At 41.7% G+C, this 15,456-nt stretch overlaps 1 protein-coding gene across 7 annotated transcripts in view; it reads left to right on the forward strand.

Annotated features, from left to right (window-relative positions):
- The window catches only part of taok3a (TAO kinase 3a), a 79,443-nt gene that overhangs the window by 55,231 nt on the left and 8,756 nt on the right, over positions 1 to 15,456 (forward strand). For 5 of the 7 annotated variants that reach the window (XM_074638962.1, XM_074638963.1, XM_074638964.1 and 2 more), the window contains 5 exons: positions 764 to 931; positions 2,614 to 2,811; positions 5,824 to 5,964; positions 13,198 to 13,434; positions 15,070 to 15,198. In XM_074638962.1, the coding sequence (XP_074495063.1) occupies positions 764 to 931; positions 2,614 to 2,811; positions 5,824 to 5,964; positions 13,198 to 13,434; positions 15,070 to 15,198 (873 nt within the window). Of the gene's footprint in view, positions 1 to 763; positions 932 to 2,613; positions 2,812 to 5,823; positions 5,965 to 12,468; positions 12,616 to 13,197; positions 13,435 to 15,069; positions 15,199 to 15,456 lie in introns of those variants that run through there. The other 2 variants (XM_074638966.1, XM_074638969.1) reach the window with 2 other exon arrangements.

The following is a 15,456-nucleotide window of genomic DNA, read 5'->3' on the forward strand; positions in this document are numbered from 1 at the left end:
AAGACGGAAACCTCTCAATTAATTATCTGCATGTGACTCAACGGTTGTATAATTTATTTGAAGCTGTCATTAACCAAGGCAAATACAGTTAATACATTATTTATTGGAATGAAAAGGATTAAGAGTGTTTATGAAAATCGATTTTATGGACTATCTTGCACACATCCCATGTGTTCAGTCAGTGTACTAGAGAGGATGAAGAGTGCTGGAACTCCCAGGATGGGCAGAGCAACCTACAGGCGCCCTCTAGTGACGGTCACAGTTATGGTGCTCGTTGAAATAATACAGTTGAAGGCAGCACAGTCCTAAAGTGTAAAATTAGATGTCCTTTAAATATAATTTATAAGATCTTTAAGAACAGACCATGTAAAAAGGTCCTGCAGCTATGAGATGTTTTCACTGAGAAGCAACTCATCTTATATCATTTTAATTTCTTACATCATTTCAGCGAACACCACTTTTTTGTTCGATTGTATTTCCCAAAGAAATGTTTATTCTTTGCTATTAATATTTTAATTAATACATTAAATTGATTTAAATTGTAACATGTAGTCTGAAACAAACATCTTCTTGGGAAAACTTTGGAAAAACACAATACACACAGACACATTTTCTGGTATGAAGGCTGAAGTTGAAACATAACTTTAAAAAACACTATTTTTAAATTTCTAAAAAAAGTTGTTCCCTCCTTCTGGCCGTCTTTAAATAACTTCTCACCCAACCAACCAACTAACTCACTTTCTCCCTCTTCTTCTCTGTCCAGCATGATTTTGTGCGTCGGGAACGCTCGCCGCGCATTCTCATCGACCTCATCCAGAGGACCAAGGATGCGGTGCGTGAGCTGGACAACCTGCAGTATCGCAAGATGAAGAAGATCCTCTACCAAGAGAAACACAACGGACCCATGGGAGACAGCCAGGAGGAGGAGGAGGTGGGAGGAAAAGGGAGAGGGAGGAGGGAAGGGTTCATGTAAAAGATCAGTGGGAAAGAAATAATACAGAGATGAGAATTATAGACTTTGTCTGGAGTAACGAGGAGGGAGACGGGTGAAGAACAAGGGGTTAAAAACATGAAATCAGTTGAGCGCCATTATGTTCACAATTCTCTAACTTTCACCTCAAAGGGAAGTCTGTAGTTTTATTTGTTTATGGATTTTGTGTAAAACCAAATTAAATTCAGATTTACTATCACAGAAAGAAACTTTTGTATAAAACACATTACAAGTCTCCAGTGTATATTCACAGGGAACAGCAGCAGAAACAATAATACAGCCAACAGCGACAACAGAGATGAATAATAACCTGGTAGTCGGCTAAAAAGCAACAGTTGGATACATACAGCAGTGTAGGGCTGCAGCTAATGATGTTTTTATTATCAATTAATCCTAATTATTTTCTAGATTCATCGATTAATTGTTTGGTCTATGAAATATCTGAAAATATTGACAAATGCCCATCACAATTTCCAAGAGCACAAGTTGACATCTTCAACCACTAACACATTGAGTTCATAATGATATTAAACAGAGAAAATCATCAAATCTTTACATTTGAGAAGCTGGAACAATTTTTTTACACTTGACACTTGAAAAATGACCAAAACAATTAACCCATTATTAAAATTGTTGGATGATAAGTTCATCAATTAATGGACTTATCTTTTTCAGCTCTACTGCATCAATTTCTTATTGTAATTTAGCACCTGTCTTTCACTGCAGTGAGGGAGTTTTTCACTTTATTGGGTCAACATGCAGGACTCTTTGAGCTCAGATTCACAGCACAAAGGGTGAGGACAGGATAGTTTGTCGGAAGTGATGAAGAGGGAGGAACTGGATACTGTACTTTTGTCCAAAGTGGTCTTATAAACTGATGAAGTTTGGTTAGAACACAGAAATACAGTTTATGGTGGCTCACAAGCAGTCCGGCACTTTTACATCACAACAAACTGCAGCCTTCCACCGGCAGCCTGACATTGAGATGAAATGTCCCTTAGTTGACCTGGCCTGAGGCAGCATGAACAGGCATGGGCAGCCAGCAGCCACAGCGGTGTCATCCTACACCACGCAGCGCAATTCAGAGCAGCCACCAGACCTCGCTGCAACAAGACGCCGCTGACGGCTTTACTGAAAAAAAACTGCAGTCCCAAACCTCGTTTTCTGGTTTCAGCGACAGTGGGAAGACAGATTATAACATCCTAATATAGTCTGTTACTGCAGACTTAACTGAATTGTCTGCTGCACCTAAAAGCTTTGCAGCTTGATGCCATTTATCTATCATGTACACACACTCAAGTGGCCTTCTAATCTGAACACATCTCAGGCATACAGATGTGCATTAACATTAGAATTGACACAGGTGAAAAATACACACTTACACATCCGTGCAATTTGAAGTTAATAGTTAATTTAGCATGACTTTGACTGTAATGCAATCTAGAGGTCATTAGTTGTTCCTTGTATTGAGGTGACTGTATACGATTGTGCATATTGGGGGTGAAGGACACGTGTGTGTATAGTTGCATCTGTGTATAATATCATGACTCTTGAGTGTTCATTTGTGGAAGCATGTGTTTATGAATTTATGTGTGTGTGTGTGTGTGGATGTTGACTTGCAGGACAGCGAGGCAGCCAGCTGTAAGATGAACAGCCTGGGCAGCAACCACTCCATCCCCAGCACCTCGGTCAGCACGGGCAGCCAGAGCAGCAGCGTGAACAGCATGCAGGAGGTGCAGGAGGACGGCTGCTCCGACATGACTATGATGCACCCCCAGGACTACAGCAGCACCCTGGAGTCCTCCCCACACACCAAGAAGGTACAAGTCAGGGGTGAAGTGTTGGATGGTGGGAGTGAGGTGGTGAGGATTTAGGGCTGAGTGACAGATGAAAAAAAAATTTATAGCACAGAGTCACCGTTCACGACAATTCCACACCTTGGAAGTTGTTATTGGTTGAAAACTACATTTGAAATTGAGCATTTAGTTTTCTGATCCTGTCCAAACCGCCCTTCAGTCAGCAGAGACAAAAACACTACACACTGAACAAAATATTAGGGCTGTGAAAGTTAATGCGATTAATCGCAAAGTGCATAGACACGTGCATGAGACGTATTACTGTGGGATCGCTGTCATACACTCTTTAATGGAGTTAATGATGGGATACAAGCAACTCATTTTCAACAGTTTTTGACCTATTAATCAGGGAAAATACCTGCATTGACATGCTTCTATACATGGCCTTAAATACAGATCAATAGGATTGCTTCCTGAACAGATTTCACGATCAGCAGATGGATATATTAGTAGTTTAGCTTTTGAGGTCATGCTAAAATCCCGATCTGCTATCATGAAACCCTGTGTATGCTGTCACATAGCAAACAAAGCACACCAGAGACAAGCAGACCAACACCCCCTTTTCAAGTGGTCTCGGTTTGGTTGCTTTATCCACCCCAGGGCTCGATTGACAGCTTTCACACCAGCCCAAATGAACGGAACTTTAACCGAAACAAACAGTGATAAGTGTGAAAGCACCCTTAAAGCCAATTACTGTTGGTTTAGATGGCAGCGGTTTACATGGAGATGCCAAATGATGCACTTTTATATCATTATGAAACCACTGAGTGGTCAGAACCTAAAGGGGACTTATCAGGACACCAAGAGAGTTTAATATAGGAATTGACACAAGTTTAGCTCACAGTTAAAACTCTGCTATGCTTCCAATATGGTCACCTCACAGTATGATTTCCCTCAAAGTTGCCAATAGGTGCTCGAGTTCCCGAACACTCATGATGTCAACACCTATGATTGCAACCAAAGATCAGCATCACACCAATTTGTAATCCTGATTTTGTGTTTATTTTCCTCCCAAACACAAATATGTTTTTGTTTGGTTTTGTACCAAGTCAATTTTTTCAAATTAGCTGACCTACTCCACAATGTTTCCACATGTCCAGTTAATCTGATTCCCATACTTAAGGATTAGTGTTTCATCATGACAAAAAAGAAAAATATCTAAATGGCTGAAATCTCAAATCCGGATCACCACAAAAGTCCAATCTGTTGTTCATTCACGCGAGGCCCATCTGTCCACCAAATTCCATTGAGTTCAATTCAGGTTTTTGAGATGTCCTTCTGATATATAGAGACAAACGAATAAGCACCAGCAAAAATGAATTCCTCCTTGGTGGAGCAAAAGCCTGATTACAGACAAGAACAACTTTTTACCTCCCCAATAACTGTCCTCTAATTTGATTTAAGTAGTACTTTTGCAGTAGTAAACACTTTTGTCGAAATGCCATGTACCCAGGTTTCTAAGGGCGCTTTCACAAGCCAACATTTAGTCAGCTTTAATCAACCCCTGGTGCGGTTTGTTTGGGCAGTTGTGAACACAGTAATTGTACTCTGGTGCGGACCAAAACAACCGGTCCGAGACCGCTTGCGAGAGGTGGTGAAGTCTGATGTTTGCTTGACATTTTGGTCGAAGAGAGCATACAGAATATGATAAATAAAGTCCACAAAAATAGTGACGTTTATAAAGTCGTTCGAGGAGAAGGGATTCGTACACACAGTCGATCAGTGCCGAGTGAAAGTGAAAACACTTCGACAGCAATATATCAAAGTCTGCGATTCCCTGCATAGGAGTGGCAGCTCTCGAGACGAAAAAAGATAAATTTGCTACTTCGTACACGGCCTTCAGCAAATTATTTTTTTTATTTGCTCTGCTTTAATTTGTGCACTGTGAAACTGAACCAGACTTAATAGAAAACGAACCAAAAGTAGCGATTTCTCTCTGATTCAGACGAACCAAACAGACTATGGCTTGTGAAAGCATCCTAAGTGAGTACATAAAAACACAGCAAGCATAATCATCACATGCAATGCTACTAGAACAATCACTTCCTCTGTAACTGTGCACTCCAAAATGGAAAGGAAACATAGCTCCGTGCAAACATCCTCTGGGTTTCTCTTACTATTTTCAAGTGTATGCGTAATCCCTCCCCCCCCTTTACCGCCCATTTGAAACCATGGAAACCATCAACACAGTCCTCACTGTTTGGCAGACTGCTTCAAGTTCATCGCGAACACCGTTCACACTCCGAGAACAAAGGCTGTGTACACATGTCGACAAGCAGCACACACTCCCCACTTACAGCTCTGTCATCCTGCACACACACACACACACACACACACACACACATACACACACACACATACATTCAGTACACACAGGTCACCACAATGCCTGACATTCTCATGTGACTTAAACATCTGTGAAGAGAGGGCTGTCACTGCTCTTTCATTCTCTTTCTTCATCTGCTCTTTGTGTTTTGACAGTGCATGAATAAGGATGTCACTTTATGAACAGACAGCCAATGTGCTGTTTCAAGTTCAGGGGGCTGAGCTGAGAACAAATGCAAGTGACACATATTGTTTTCAGATGCTGATGAAGTTCCCTCCTCTCATGAATCAACTCTTTGGTCCCCTGGTTCCTGAAAATCAGTTTTAATGGAGGGGAGGGGTTGAGTGTTTGGCATTTCATCATGTTTTGCAAGGTTAGAGTTGACACAGTTTTAGCAAATGCTGAAGATTCCTTTTGAAGTTTCAATGTCGTACGATTAAAATCAATGGGGAATTTTGTTATTTAAAAAGTCACAGACACTGGCACAGTTTTTAGTGAGTTAAAAACTGTGAAGTGCACCTTCATTTTTTCACCTCGTTCACGTCAGTGCCATTTGTTGTTGTTGTATTTTTTTTTTTTTAAAGAAGACAACTCTGTGATTTAATGGATGACTTGTGCTCAGTTTGCATTTCTCACTGCTGTCCATCTAGCAGGACCATCAGTACAACTGGGACGATGGGATCCACAGGGACCCCCGACAAGGGCTTAGGCCGTCCTCCTCCGACAAGAGCAGCCAGGCCCAAAACTACAAGAACCAGGGACGCTTTGCCACCATAAAATCAGCCTCACTGGTAAGTTAAGCAAAACTATTTTCTACTCCTTTCTCTTTTTGAGATCCAGAAACATGCTTTTCATCTCTGTTAAAGCTAGGTTTGGTAATCTTGAGAAACTAGAAAGAGTATGCTAGATTTTTAAAAGTATCCAACTGAAAAACCCAGCCCAGTGTTGCCAACTCTTTTCTAATGAAAGTAGCTAGCAGCACTAGCTCCAAAAGTCACTAAATCTAACGAGAAGCCAAGTCGGCAGCGCTGACAGCCCGTCCCTTCAGGCCTCCCTCAAAAGCCACTCCTCCACAATTATCATAATGAACGTAAACAACAAATATGTCTGTTATTAGTACTCACAGATGTCAAGCTAGCAGCTTCTGGAAAACTGTGCAGGTAGACAAGCAGGTAGCCCGGCCAATCATTACATTCGGGCCAAATGAAATGATTGGACATTTTTATTACAGTCCTGCGACAGCCACCAATACCAGATTTTTTTTTCTTTTCTTTTTTTTTGTCAGAGCATTTTATTTATTGATTGTTGTAAGGATGTGAAGAAAATTTCAAGAAATATAACAAATAAATGTTTTTGAAGATTACCAACCCTACCTTTAAGAGTGTCAGGGCATAGACTGTATATAAGAAGTGGACGTAGTTACCGTGACGTCACCCATTGGTTTGTGGACTGCCTTGAGTTCGGCATTTTGGCCGTTGCCATGTTGGTTTTTTGCAACCAGAAGTGACACGAGAGGATGGAGCTAAGTACAACCGAATGCTGAATAAGAGATTTTCAGGCGACCAAAAAGGTTATAATTAACTTTCATGAACTGAAAACACACTGTGAATGTGTTAAAGGTGTAAGATGAAAACGCGGACAACTCCCAGACCGGACACCGCTGTGGTAGCGACCTGTCAATCACAAGGTAGCCCCGTCTTAAAGCTTCCCCTGCTTTATGGTCTATTTGACTCTAAATGGGACCATAATTTACTAAATGAACATCATGCTGTATTGAAGAAGACTTGAAACTAGCGATTGAGACCATAAACTCATGTTGACAATGTTTACTGAGGTAATAAATCAAGTGAGAAGTAGGGTCATTTTCTCATAGACTTATATACAATCAGACTTCTTTTTGCAACCAGAGGAGTTGCCCCCTGCTGGCTATTAGAAGGAATGCAGGTTTAAGGCTCCTCTGCATTTACTTAACTTTTCAGACCCTGGAGGTTGCCCACTGTCTCAGGGTCATTCATTTGTGCAACATTCACCTTGAAAGCTTTGTTGCTTTAAATACCAATAAGCCAAAATCCTTATCAGAGTGTTGTGTTTACACCTTAGCAGCGTACGGGGGCATACTTTTGTTTCTCTCTGTTAAAACCTGTCTGCGAATGTGGCGGTCGAGTCTGGATGTGATGTAATGTCTCCACGCTGAAGAAATGTGATGTGGGTCCATGCTGGAACAAACTGATGTTTTAAAACGCCTAGACCTGTCTTTCCTTTGTGGATCCACCTATTGATATTTAGTCTATTTCTCTTCCCGTCTGCCCATCTTCTGGTTTTTACCTCTTCCTTGCTCTTTGTCTATATTTCTCGGCCGTCTTCCCTCTCATTCACCTCACTCCTTTTGTTTTCTCCTCTTGTACTACGCTTCACATTTACCACTCCCCTCCCTCCGCCCTCTCCTTTATTTATTCTTCTCCTGCACTTGATAATACATCATTCTCAGATGTGACTCTACATTCTGGGTTAAAGGGGGTGGATTTCTCTCTTTCTTTCTCTCTCTCTCTCTCTTTCTCCATGTCTCTCTTTCTCTCTCTCTCTCTCTCTCTCCCTCCCTGTCTGTTGTCATGGAAACCGGCTCTAGTAACTAGTAAGTAGTTGTGTTGTTGTGTGTAAGCGTATGTGAGTGTCTATGCGTGTGTGTGTGTGTTTACCCATCCATGACCCAGTGGTTTTAATTGTGAGTCCCTTCTGCTGTCAGGTCTTAAACCAGACGCGAGAGAACATGAGCACAGAAGATGTGTCTTTGTCCTAATACTGTCCTCGATCAGAGCGGGAGCCACGGATAGTCCAGCACTGTGTGGGTTTTTTTTAAAGACCACAGGTCGCCGTTATCTGTATTCCTGCACACTACTGAAAATGACTCTTTTGTTACTCTTAAATTCACGGTCATCATCCATAGGAGCTGTAAGATTCAGTCCAGCTGCAACTCCAGTGAAGGTTTGAAATAAAAACATGCCACAGTGAAGTTGGTCCTCAAAAAACAGAAGCTATAAAATTCGCAAATGAGACAATGAATAAAAATAATCCTTCCTAATGCACCTATTGATGATTGCATTCCTACACTAATGGACTTTTCCTTCCGAGGACACCTAACTAAACATGGATAGCATTATGTCAGCTCCCTTTTAAACATGTGTCTCACTCTCGGGAACACTCTCACCATTGTCCTCAGAAGTCCTCAGTGGTTCCCAAAGTTGTTGACTTGTAACACCTTAAAACAAAGCAATGTCTCCTTGCGACCCCCCGTCACGCTGGCGGGGTGAGACCGACCGTCAGTCATTTGATACGTCTTGCTTGAGTACACTTCAGTGTGAACAGTCTGCTGGTAATATCATACTTAATCGTTAATTTAGTAGGCAGTATGCAGAATGTACTGATTGAGTATTGAGTATATTTGGGATTATCTAACTGCCACCAAGCCAGGTGACACGAGCTAGCTACTAGCTAAGTCCATATAGCTGTGCCAAACTTTCCTGTCTGCCTTTCTCAAGCTAGCTACAGCAAGCGTCCTTAAAATGAGAAATGGCAAACCTGGTGCTAGCTCGGGAGACAGATTTCGTTCTTCCGCTGACGGAGTATGGTGACAAAAAGTCCAGCTCTTCCTCGCTTTACACAAGAAGTGTCTTCTGGTGAGATGTCACCCTTGTGTTATCCGAGAACAGGGGTTACCGGATATGTAACCTTAAAGTTAAGGAAATTTGTTCTTATGCACAAAAGACAGGTAATTGTATCCAATGTCCTCTCCTCACATACATTTAACTTAAAAAGAAAGCAATCCTTCCTTCTCCCCAACTCATTAATTATACTTAGAATCACTTTAACATCACAGAAATATAGTCGGCACACTACAGAGTTCTAACTTTGTGGATTAAATTCAAACTAAAATACCTCAGAGATGTAAGCAGCTGAGGTGGCACACACTGTGTCGGCAGCTCTGTGTAACCGAGGCTGCCTGTCTTGAAAAGAGGCGGCTACGAGTAAACCACAGTATCTGTGTCGTGTGATAGCGCCGGTCCTGCCCGCCGGCGCTGAAAGAGGGATGACATCATCTCTTTTTGCCGAGTGCAGACGTCCTCAGATTGGCCTCGACTCGCTGAGACTGGAATCAGCAGGTAGACAAAGAGAGAGAGAGGGAGAGAGGAGAACGGGGGGTCCAGATGGTGACGGGTGATGGATCGCCAGAGAAGGGAGAGAGAGGGAGATGGAGAACAGGAAAAGAGAGAAATAAATACCACCAGTAATAAGTTGCATCCTCAAAAACAAGTATGCAAATTCTTGAGTGGGTATGAAATGTGCTCATACTTCGAAAAAAGACAAAGGAGGAAATCATAGTGATGGAGAGATTAAAGAGTGAATGAATTGAGGTGGCTGGGTGAGGTAAAGACGTGGTGGAGGACAGGACACAGACGTCAGATATCAGGGGGTTGAGAAGGACAGATAAACAAACAAGAGGTGAGACAAAAGAGCAGTGCAGATTGAAATCTGGACTGTCAAAGAAGTACAAGGAGAGAGAGGCAGAGGTGACATGAAGCGTAGAGGTGGGAAAACATGGAGAGAGAAGAACGAGAGAAAAGGAAGGGATTAAACTGAAGAAGATGATGTGGCAATGACAAGAAAAGAGGAAAATAAACTGGAGAGCAGGATGAAAAATCATCAAGGGAGATGTAAGGAAAGGGAAAAGGATGAGGAGGGAGGGAAACGGCAGAAAGAGATGGATGTAAAGCGAGAAGTAGAACAATGTGAGAAATAACTAGCGAGTGAGACGGAGGGGGTTATTATAGGTCAGATGAAGTAACTGTTAGGCTGCGTGAGAGACGACATCGTTGTAAGATATTTCACCTCATCTCCCGCTTGACTCATCCTCAGCTCTCGGTTGCAGGTTGTAAAAAAACAGCACGTCAACAACAGAGCAGCAATATGCTTTATTGGTATCTGCTGTGTTTTTATGTAGCAGAAAATAATTAAAAGACTTGTTTCTTATGTAAATGTCAGAGGTTGTGTTTAAACCAGATGCACTTCCTTTGCTTTTGAGGCCCAAACAGACATGAGAATACAGAGCCCCCCACATTTGTGCATCTACAGAAAAACAGGACAATAAAGAAGGTCTGTAGAGGCTTTTTTGCTTCCCCTTTTTAGCCAAATGACTTCACCATATGTCACTATACATCTGTAGCAACATTCAAAGTACAACCATGTCTTCTTCTTCTCTCTCGTACCCGACAAAGACCCTTTTAATGTAATAAGGAAGAACAGTCTTGCAAGTCTTCTACTCTCCAATAAAATATGAGATGTATAAAAGAGCTGCTCTCTTGTATCATTGAAAATATTTTAATGTCAGTTAATTAAATTAGTTGAAATTATTTTATTTTATGTTCTGCAGAGCATCGTCCATTTTCAGCAAATTGAATGTCTTCTTTGCAGCGCTGAATTCTGTCAGGAAAACAGCCTTGACTTGCTCTATTAAAGGGTTCTTACTCAAATCATAGACAAACTACTCATTCCCTTTATATTTACATTTATCAAAGCTCTTTATAAGTACGTGACACACACGTGTGTCTAATATGGGTGTAAGAAAATGTTGATACACATGAGTATCATATTGTTTCAGTTTTTGCCCTGGCTCTGTTTATGCAAAGTTTCGCACACCTCCAGCCTATTTTCACTGGTAAAAATCAACGCTGACAGTTAATCAATATCATGCTCTCTATGTAATAGAGACTGACATTGCTCGCAGTATATCTGGAAAAAAATTTCCACTTCATTGGCGAGAGTTCGCTCACTCGCTGTATGTTAGGAGGAGGTGTTATGTTGTGCGATACTGTACTGTCGATTCTCCAAAACACTGTATTGATTTTTTATTAACCTCTTAAAAATCTGATGGCCCGCCGTCGGACCCAAGCGCTATTCAATATTTTGGAGTTGATAGCGAGGCGGTAGATACTGGCATCATATGAAACTAGAAAACATAAGGAATCCGTTAGTACCAACCATTTCATACTAGCTTGTTGTGAAGGAGGCTAAATAATGCTCCAAAGTTACACAAAATTTTGGCGAGGAAAAACTGGCATTGGGCCATTTTCAAAGGGGTCCCTTGACCTCTGACCTCAAGATATGTGAATGAAATGTACCCACAAGCCTCCCCTTCACATACATGCCCACTTTATGTTAATCACATGCAGTTAGGGGTATACATTTTTTGTTTTTGCCTATTCTAAAATGATGTATTTCTGCTTAGTTCTTTATGACAGTTTTCCTAAAATAGAATTAAAAAAATCACAATCAAAATATAGCCTGGTTTACAGCATCTCAATATATCGCAATATACTGAATCGTTACCCCTGTATAATGATACGTATCGTATCGTATAGCCAGATTCTTGCCAATACACAGCACTAGAGTCTAAGTGGTCTATTGTAGACAAGAAGACAATTTGTGCGTGCTCGCCCCACTTATTTGTTATTACACCGATCAGTCACATCAACAACCACCATCACAGCAATTCCTCTATTCAACAAGAACTGCCACATTAGCAAAATAACTAAGTTCAGCTGCTTAATTCCCACTGATCTCATTGGAACATTCACCTTTAGCCTGCATGCCCCCCCGATCCCCTCCTCCTCTCTCTGAATATGATCTCCTTTCCCTCCCTGAGCCTTGTGTGAAAGAGGCCGTCACATGACGTGACTTGGTCCTTTGTGGCGGCATGCAGGGTGGCAGCTAAGCAAGTGACTAGGATTGGGAGCTGCTGTTACAGTGGGGTATTGATTCAGCTCAGATTAAGGAGTGGGGGGAGCTAAACCTCCACCTATTTCCACACCAACCCCCCCACCCCATAACATTTTCTCCTCTAGCTGCTCTTATTTTACTTCTCATTATTTCCATTTTTTCCTCTAACTCTCTCCCAGTCACTCTCCATCTGCTGTCTCTCCTTTGCAACCACCCCCCCAACCCCTCCCCTCAGCTCTCTGCCTGCTCGTCTCTAACCCCCCCTCTCCAACTTCTCTCACTCTTTCTCAATGAGGTATTCATGTGACCCACCTGCTGTCCGCCGCTTAGCGTTAGCCCAACTAAAGAGCCGCTCTGTGCTCTTGTTGGCCCGCGCGGTCGGCCTGCCTCATTCACAGTTCACACGCCTGCCTTGGCCGCTGCGTGCCCAGGGCACGAACCAAGGAGAAGGGAGGGGAAGTGGGGGGTCGTCGTCCAGTAAGGTTGGGTCTCAGGGTGGCATCGGAGCGCAGGCAGGGTTCTATCGGGCATAGGATGCTGCACAAGGTTCCTGGATGCTGGTGCACTTGGCTAAAGTCGCCATCATGTTTGGCCTGAGGAGTTCAGGTGGAAGTTATGAGAAGATGCGGAGCGAGTACTACCTAGATGTGGAGAACCCTTTCTGTCCTCAGGTTGGTGTGTCCGGTGTTGTCAGGTTTTGCTAAAAAATGATGGGTGATATTGCTGTTAAAACCTGCCAGTGTGGTCCTTGTCTTAGATTAAATATAGTATGTAAATGTTAAAATTGTTGTAAACTTCTTTTCTTGCTTCATCTGATTTAAACACATTTTCGATAATTTATGGTTGCCTGATCGGTGCAGTGACTGTGTGTGCGATGGTCAGATGAAAGAGCTTTTGTTGGGCTCTAGATCATCTGAAGGGATTTCAAAGTATTTCTTATTTTTAAGGTCGTAGTTACCTATCAGTGGTTGAAGCTTGTTTCTTGCCTCTGTAAAACTGACAAGTGTTACAGTGGCAGCTGAACTGTGATGCTTTACAGTATTGAATGAATTCTGTTTCAGTTCTTCTTGGAAAAGATAACTCGGATAAATTGATATTTACAAAGGACAGGTGACATGTCAAGCGTTGCTGTTTGGAAGCACCCTATATTTTAATAAACTGTTGCATATTTGTTAAATAATTTGGTTTTCTGTCTGATCAAAAATCAGATATCCCAGTGCTCTCCATCTCCTAACTTCTCTCTTTCTCCACAGGTGACCAAGCAGATCCACGAGCATGAGCAGGAGAGCGAGCTGCGGGAGCAGATGTCGGGCTACAAGCGCATGCGGCGGCAACACCAGAAGCAGCTGATCGCCCTGGAGAACAAGCTGAAGGCCGAGATGGACGAGCACCGGCTCAAGCTGCAGAAGGAGGTGGAGACGCAGGCCAACAACGCCTACATCGAGCTGGAGAAGCTGGCCAAGCGCCACGCCGTGCATTCTGAGAAGGAGGTGGGATTTATGAGGTTATAGGACATGAGTGGATACATGAGTGCAGTAACCCCTAAGTTATTTCACAGGTGATCCCAGCGGCCTACATGTACCATGCAACAGTTGGCTGGGCGATAAGGTCTGCTTTGGAAAGACGGGAGGGCATGATGTTGAAGTTATAATGATGCTATAGCTGCTGGAGGAAAGTTTGTTGATCATTTTGAACCACGAAGCTCCAGCATTAGTCTTACATTGAATGCCACGGAAAGTTTTGGTACGACTTAACGCACTGCTGCCACCCAATGATACATAAGATGAAACACAAGGCCAGAAGTGGGTCACAGAATGTCACGCTCTGAAAAACAAGCTGCATATCTCCGTGATTAGCACGCAGCGTGGCAGACCAGCCAGGGAGATAGTATATCTGTTCATGTAGACCAGCTTGCACCCCTTGAACAGCTACTTAAACACACAATGTTACATGTGAGTGACATGTCACTCAGCTAAATTAATACGTTGCTAGAGTTTGGCTTACAGCAGAAAACATGGTCTGAAAATGGGTTGTTTTAGTAATTACATCTTCCATTTTTGGATTGGATACTTTTATCCAAAGCACCTAAATTTGCTCATATTGCAATCTCCTTTAAATGTCTACAAACTGACATTAGCTACAAGAGCCAATAACATAAAAAAGTTCAACCAACCAATCAGTCCAGTGTCTTTAACTGGTCGTACTACATTAAAATATACATGACAAGCATATAAAAACTTAGCCAACATGAGATTCAGAGCTGCAAATTCCAATTATTTTCATTGTCATTAATCTGTAGATAATTTTCTTGATTAACAGATGTCCTTTTTGTTGATAAAATGTTGTTAAAAATGCCTGTTACAGTTTACGTGAACAAGGGTTATAATAGTTTTGAATTTTGAATTTGTTTTTATTTTATTTTATATTAGTTTAGTTTTAGTTAGTTTTCAGAGTGTGTTTGCAAATTTTTAGTTTATTTTCAGCTTTTCAGAAAGGTTTACTTTCCGTTTTTATATATTACATTTTAGTTTGTTTTTGTTGGGGCCAGCTATAATGTCTCAGAAGCATATAGCTACATATACATACAAAATACATGGTTGGAGAACTGAACAGATTCCTGTTCAGTTCTCCAACCATGTATTTTGTTTTATTTTATTTTATTTTTATTTTTATTTTTATTTTATTATTTTGTTGTATTTTATTTTGGCCATAATGTTTAATCTTTGAGCTACATTAGTGTCCGATGTGAAGAAATTGCGGCATAGCGCCATCTATAAGAGTTGACAAAAATTAATGCCGTCTCCTTTTTTTCGGTATTGATATATAATAGCTAAAAAGACAAAAACTGAAATGAATTTATGTTCATTTTTATTTTATTTTTATTAGCTTTTTTTATCCAGGCAATATCGTTTCAGTTTAGTTATTTTCAAAGAGTATAGTATTTTTTATAGTATTTCTATTTTACTAGGTCAATCTGATAATTTAACTCGATATACTGTATATTTTAGGTGGTATTGTACACCCCTAGTTAGTATATGTCTTTATTTGTTCACTGAAGTCTGTATTCGGCTCCATGCTAAGTTAACAGCCCCTTGCTCCTGTTTCCCTCCTGTTTCATCCCCCAGATGAAGACGGCGCAGGCGGATGAGAAAAAGTTCCAGCAGCAGATCGTGGCCCAACAGAAGAAGGAGCTGACCACCTTTCTGGATAATCAAAAGAAGCAGTACAAACTCTGCAAGGAGAAGATTAAGGAGGTGTGCCTGCGTTTGTTTGTTTCCTTTTCCCTCCTCAGGCGAGCTCCTTTGTACGCCTCTCTCGTTTGTGACACACGGTCCTGTGCTGTATGCTGTTTACTGTCGAATCAGCCCTCCTCCACACAAACATGCACATTCAGTACCACCAAAAGTGGTCTTCTTGGAAGTTGTGATGAGTCACTCGGCCTACTCGCTGTGTACCTACACATGTATATTCACACAAACAAGGAAACTGACAAATCCATACGCACAGCGCAG

The sequence above is a fragment of the Sebastes fasciatus genome, chromosome 6, assembly GCF_043250625.1.
Source record: "Sebastes fasciatus isolate fSebFas1 chromosome 6, fSebFas1.pri, whole genome shotgun sequence".
In the NCBI taxonomy this organism is placed as follows: Eukaryota; Metazoa; Chordata; class Actinopteri; order Perciformes; family Sebastidae; genus Sebastes; species Sebastes fasciatus.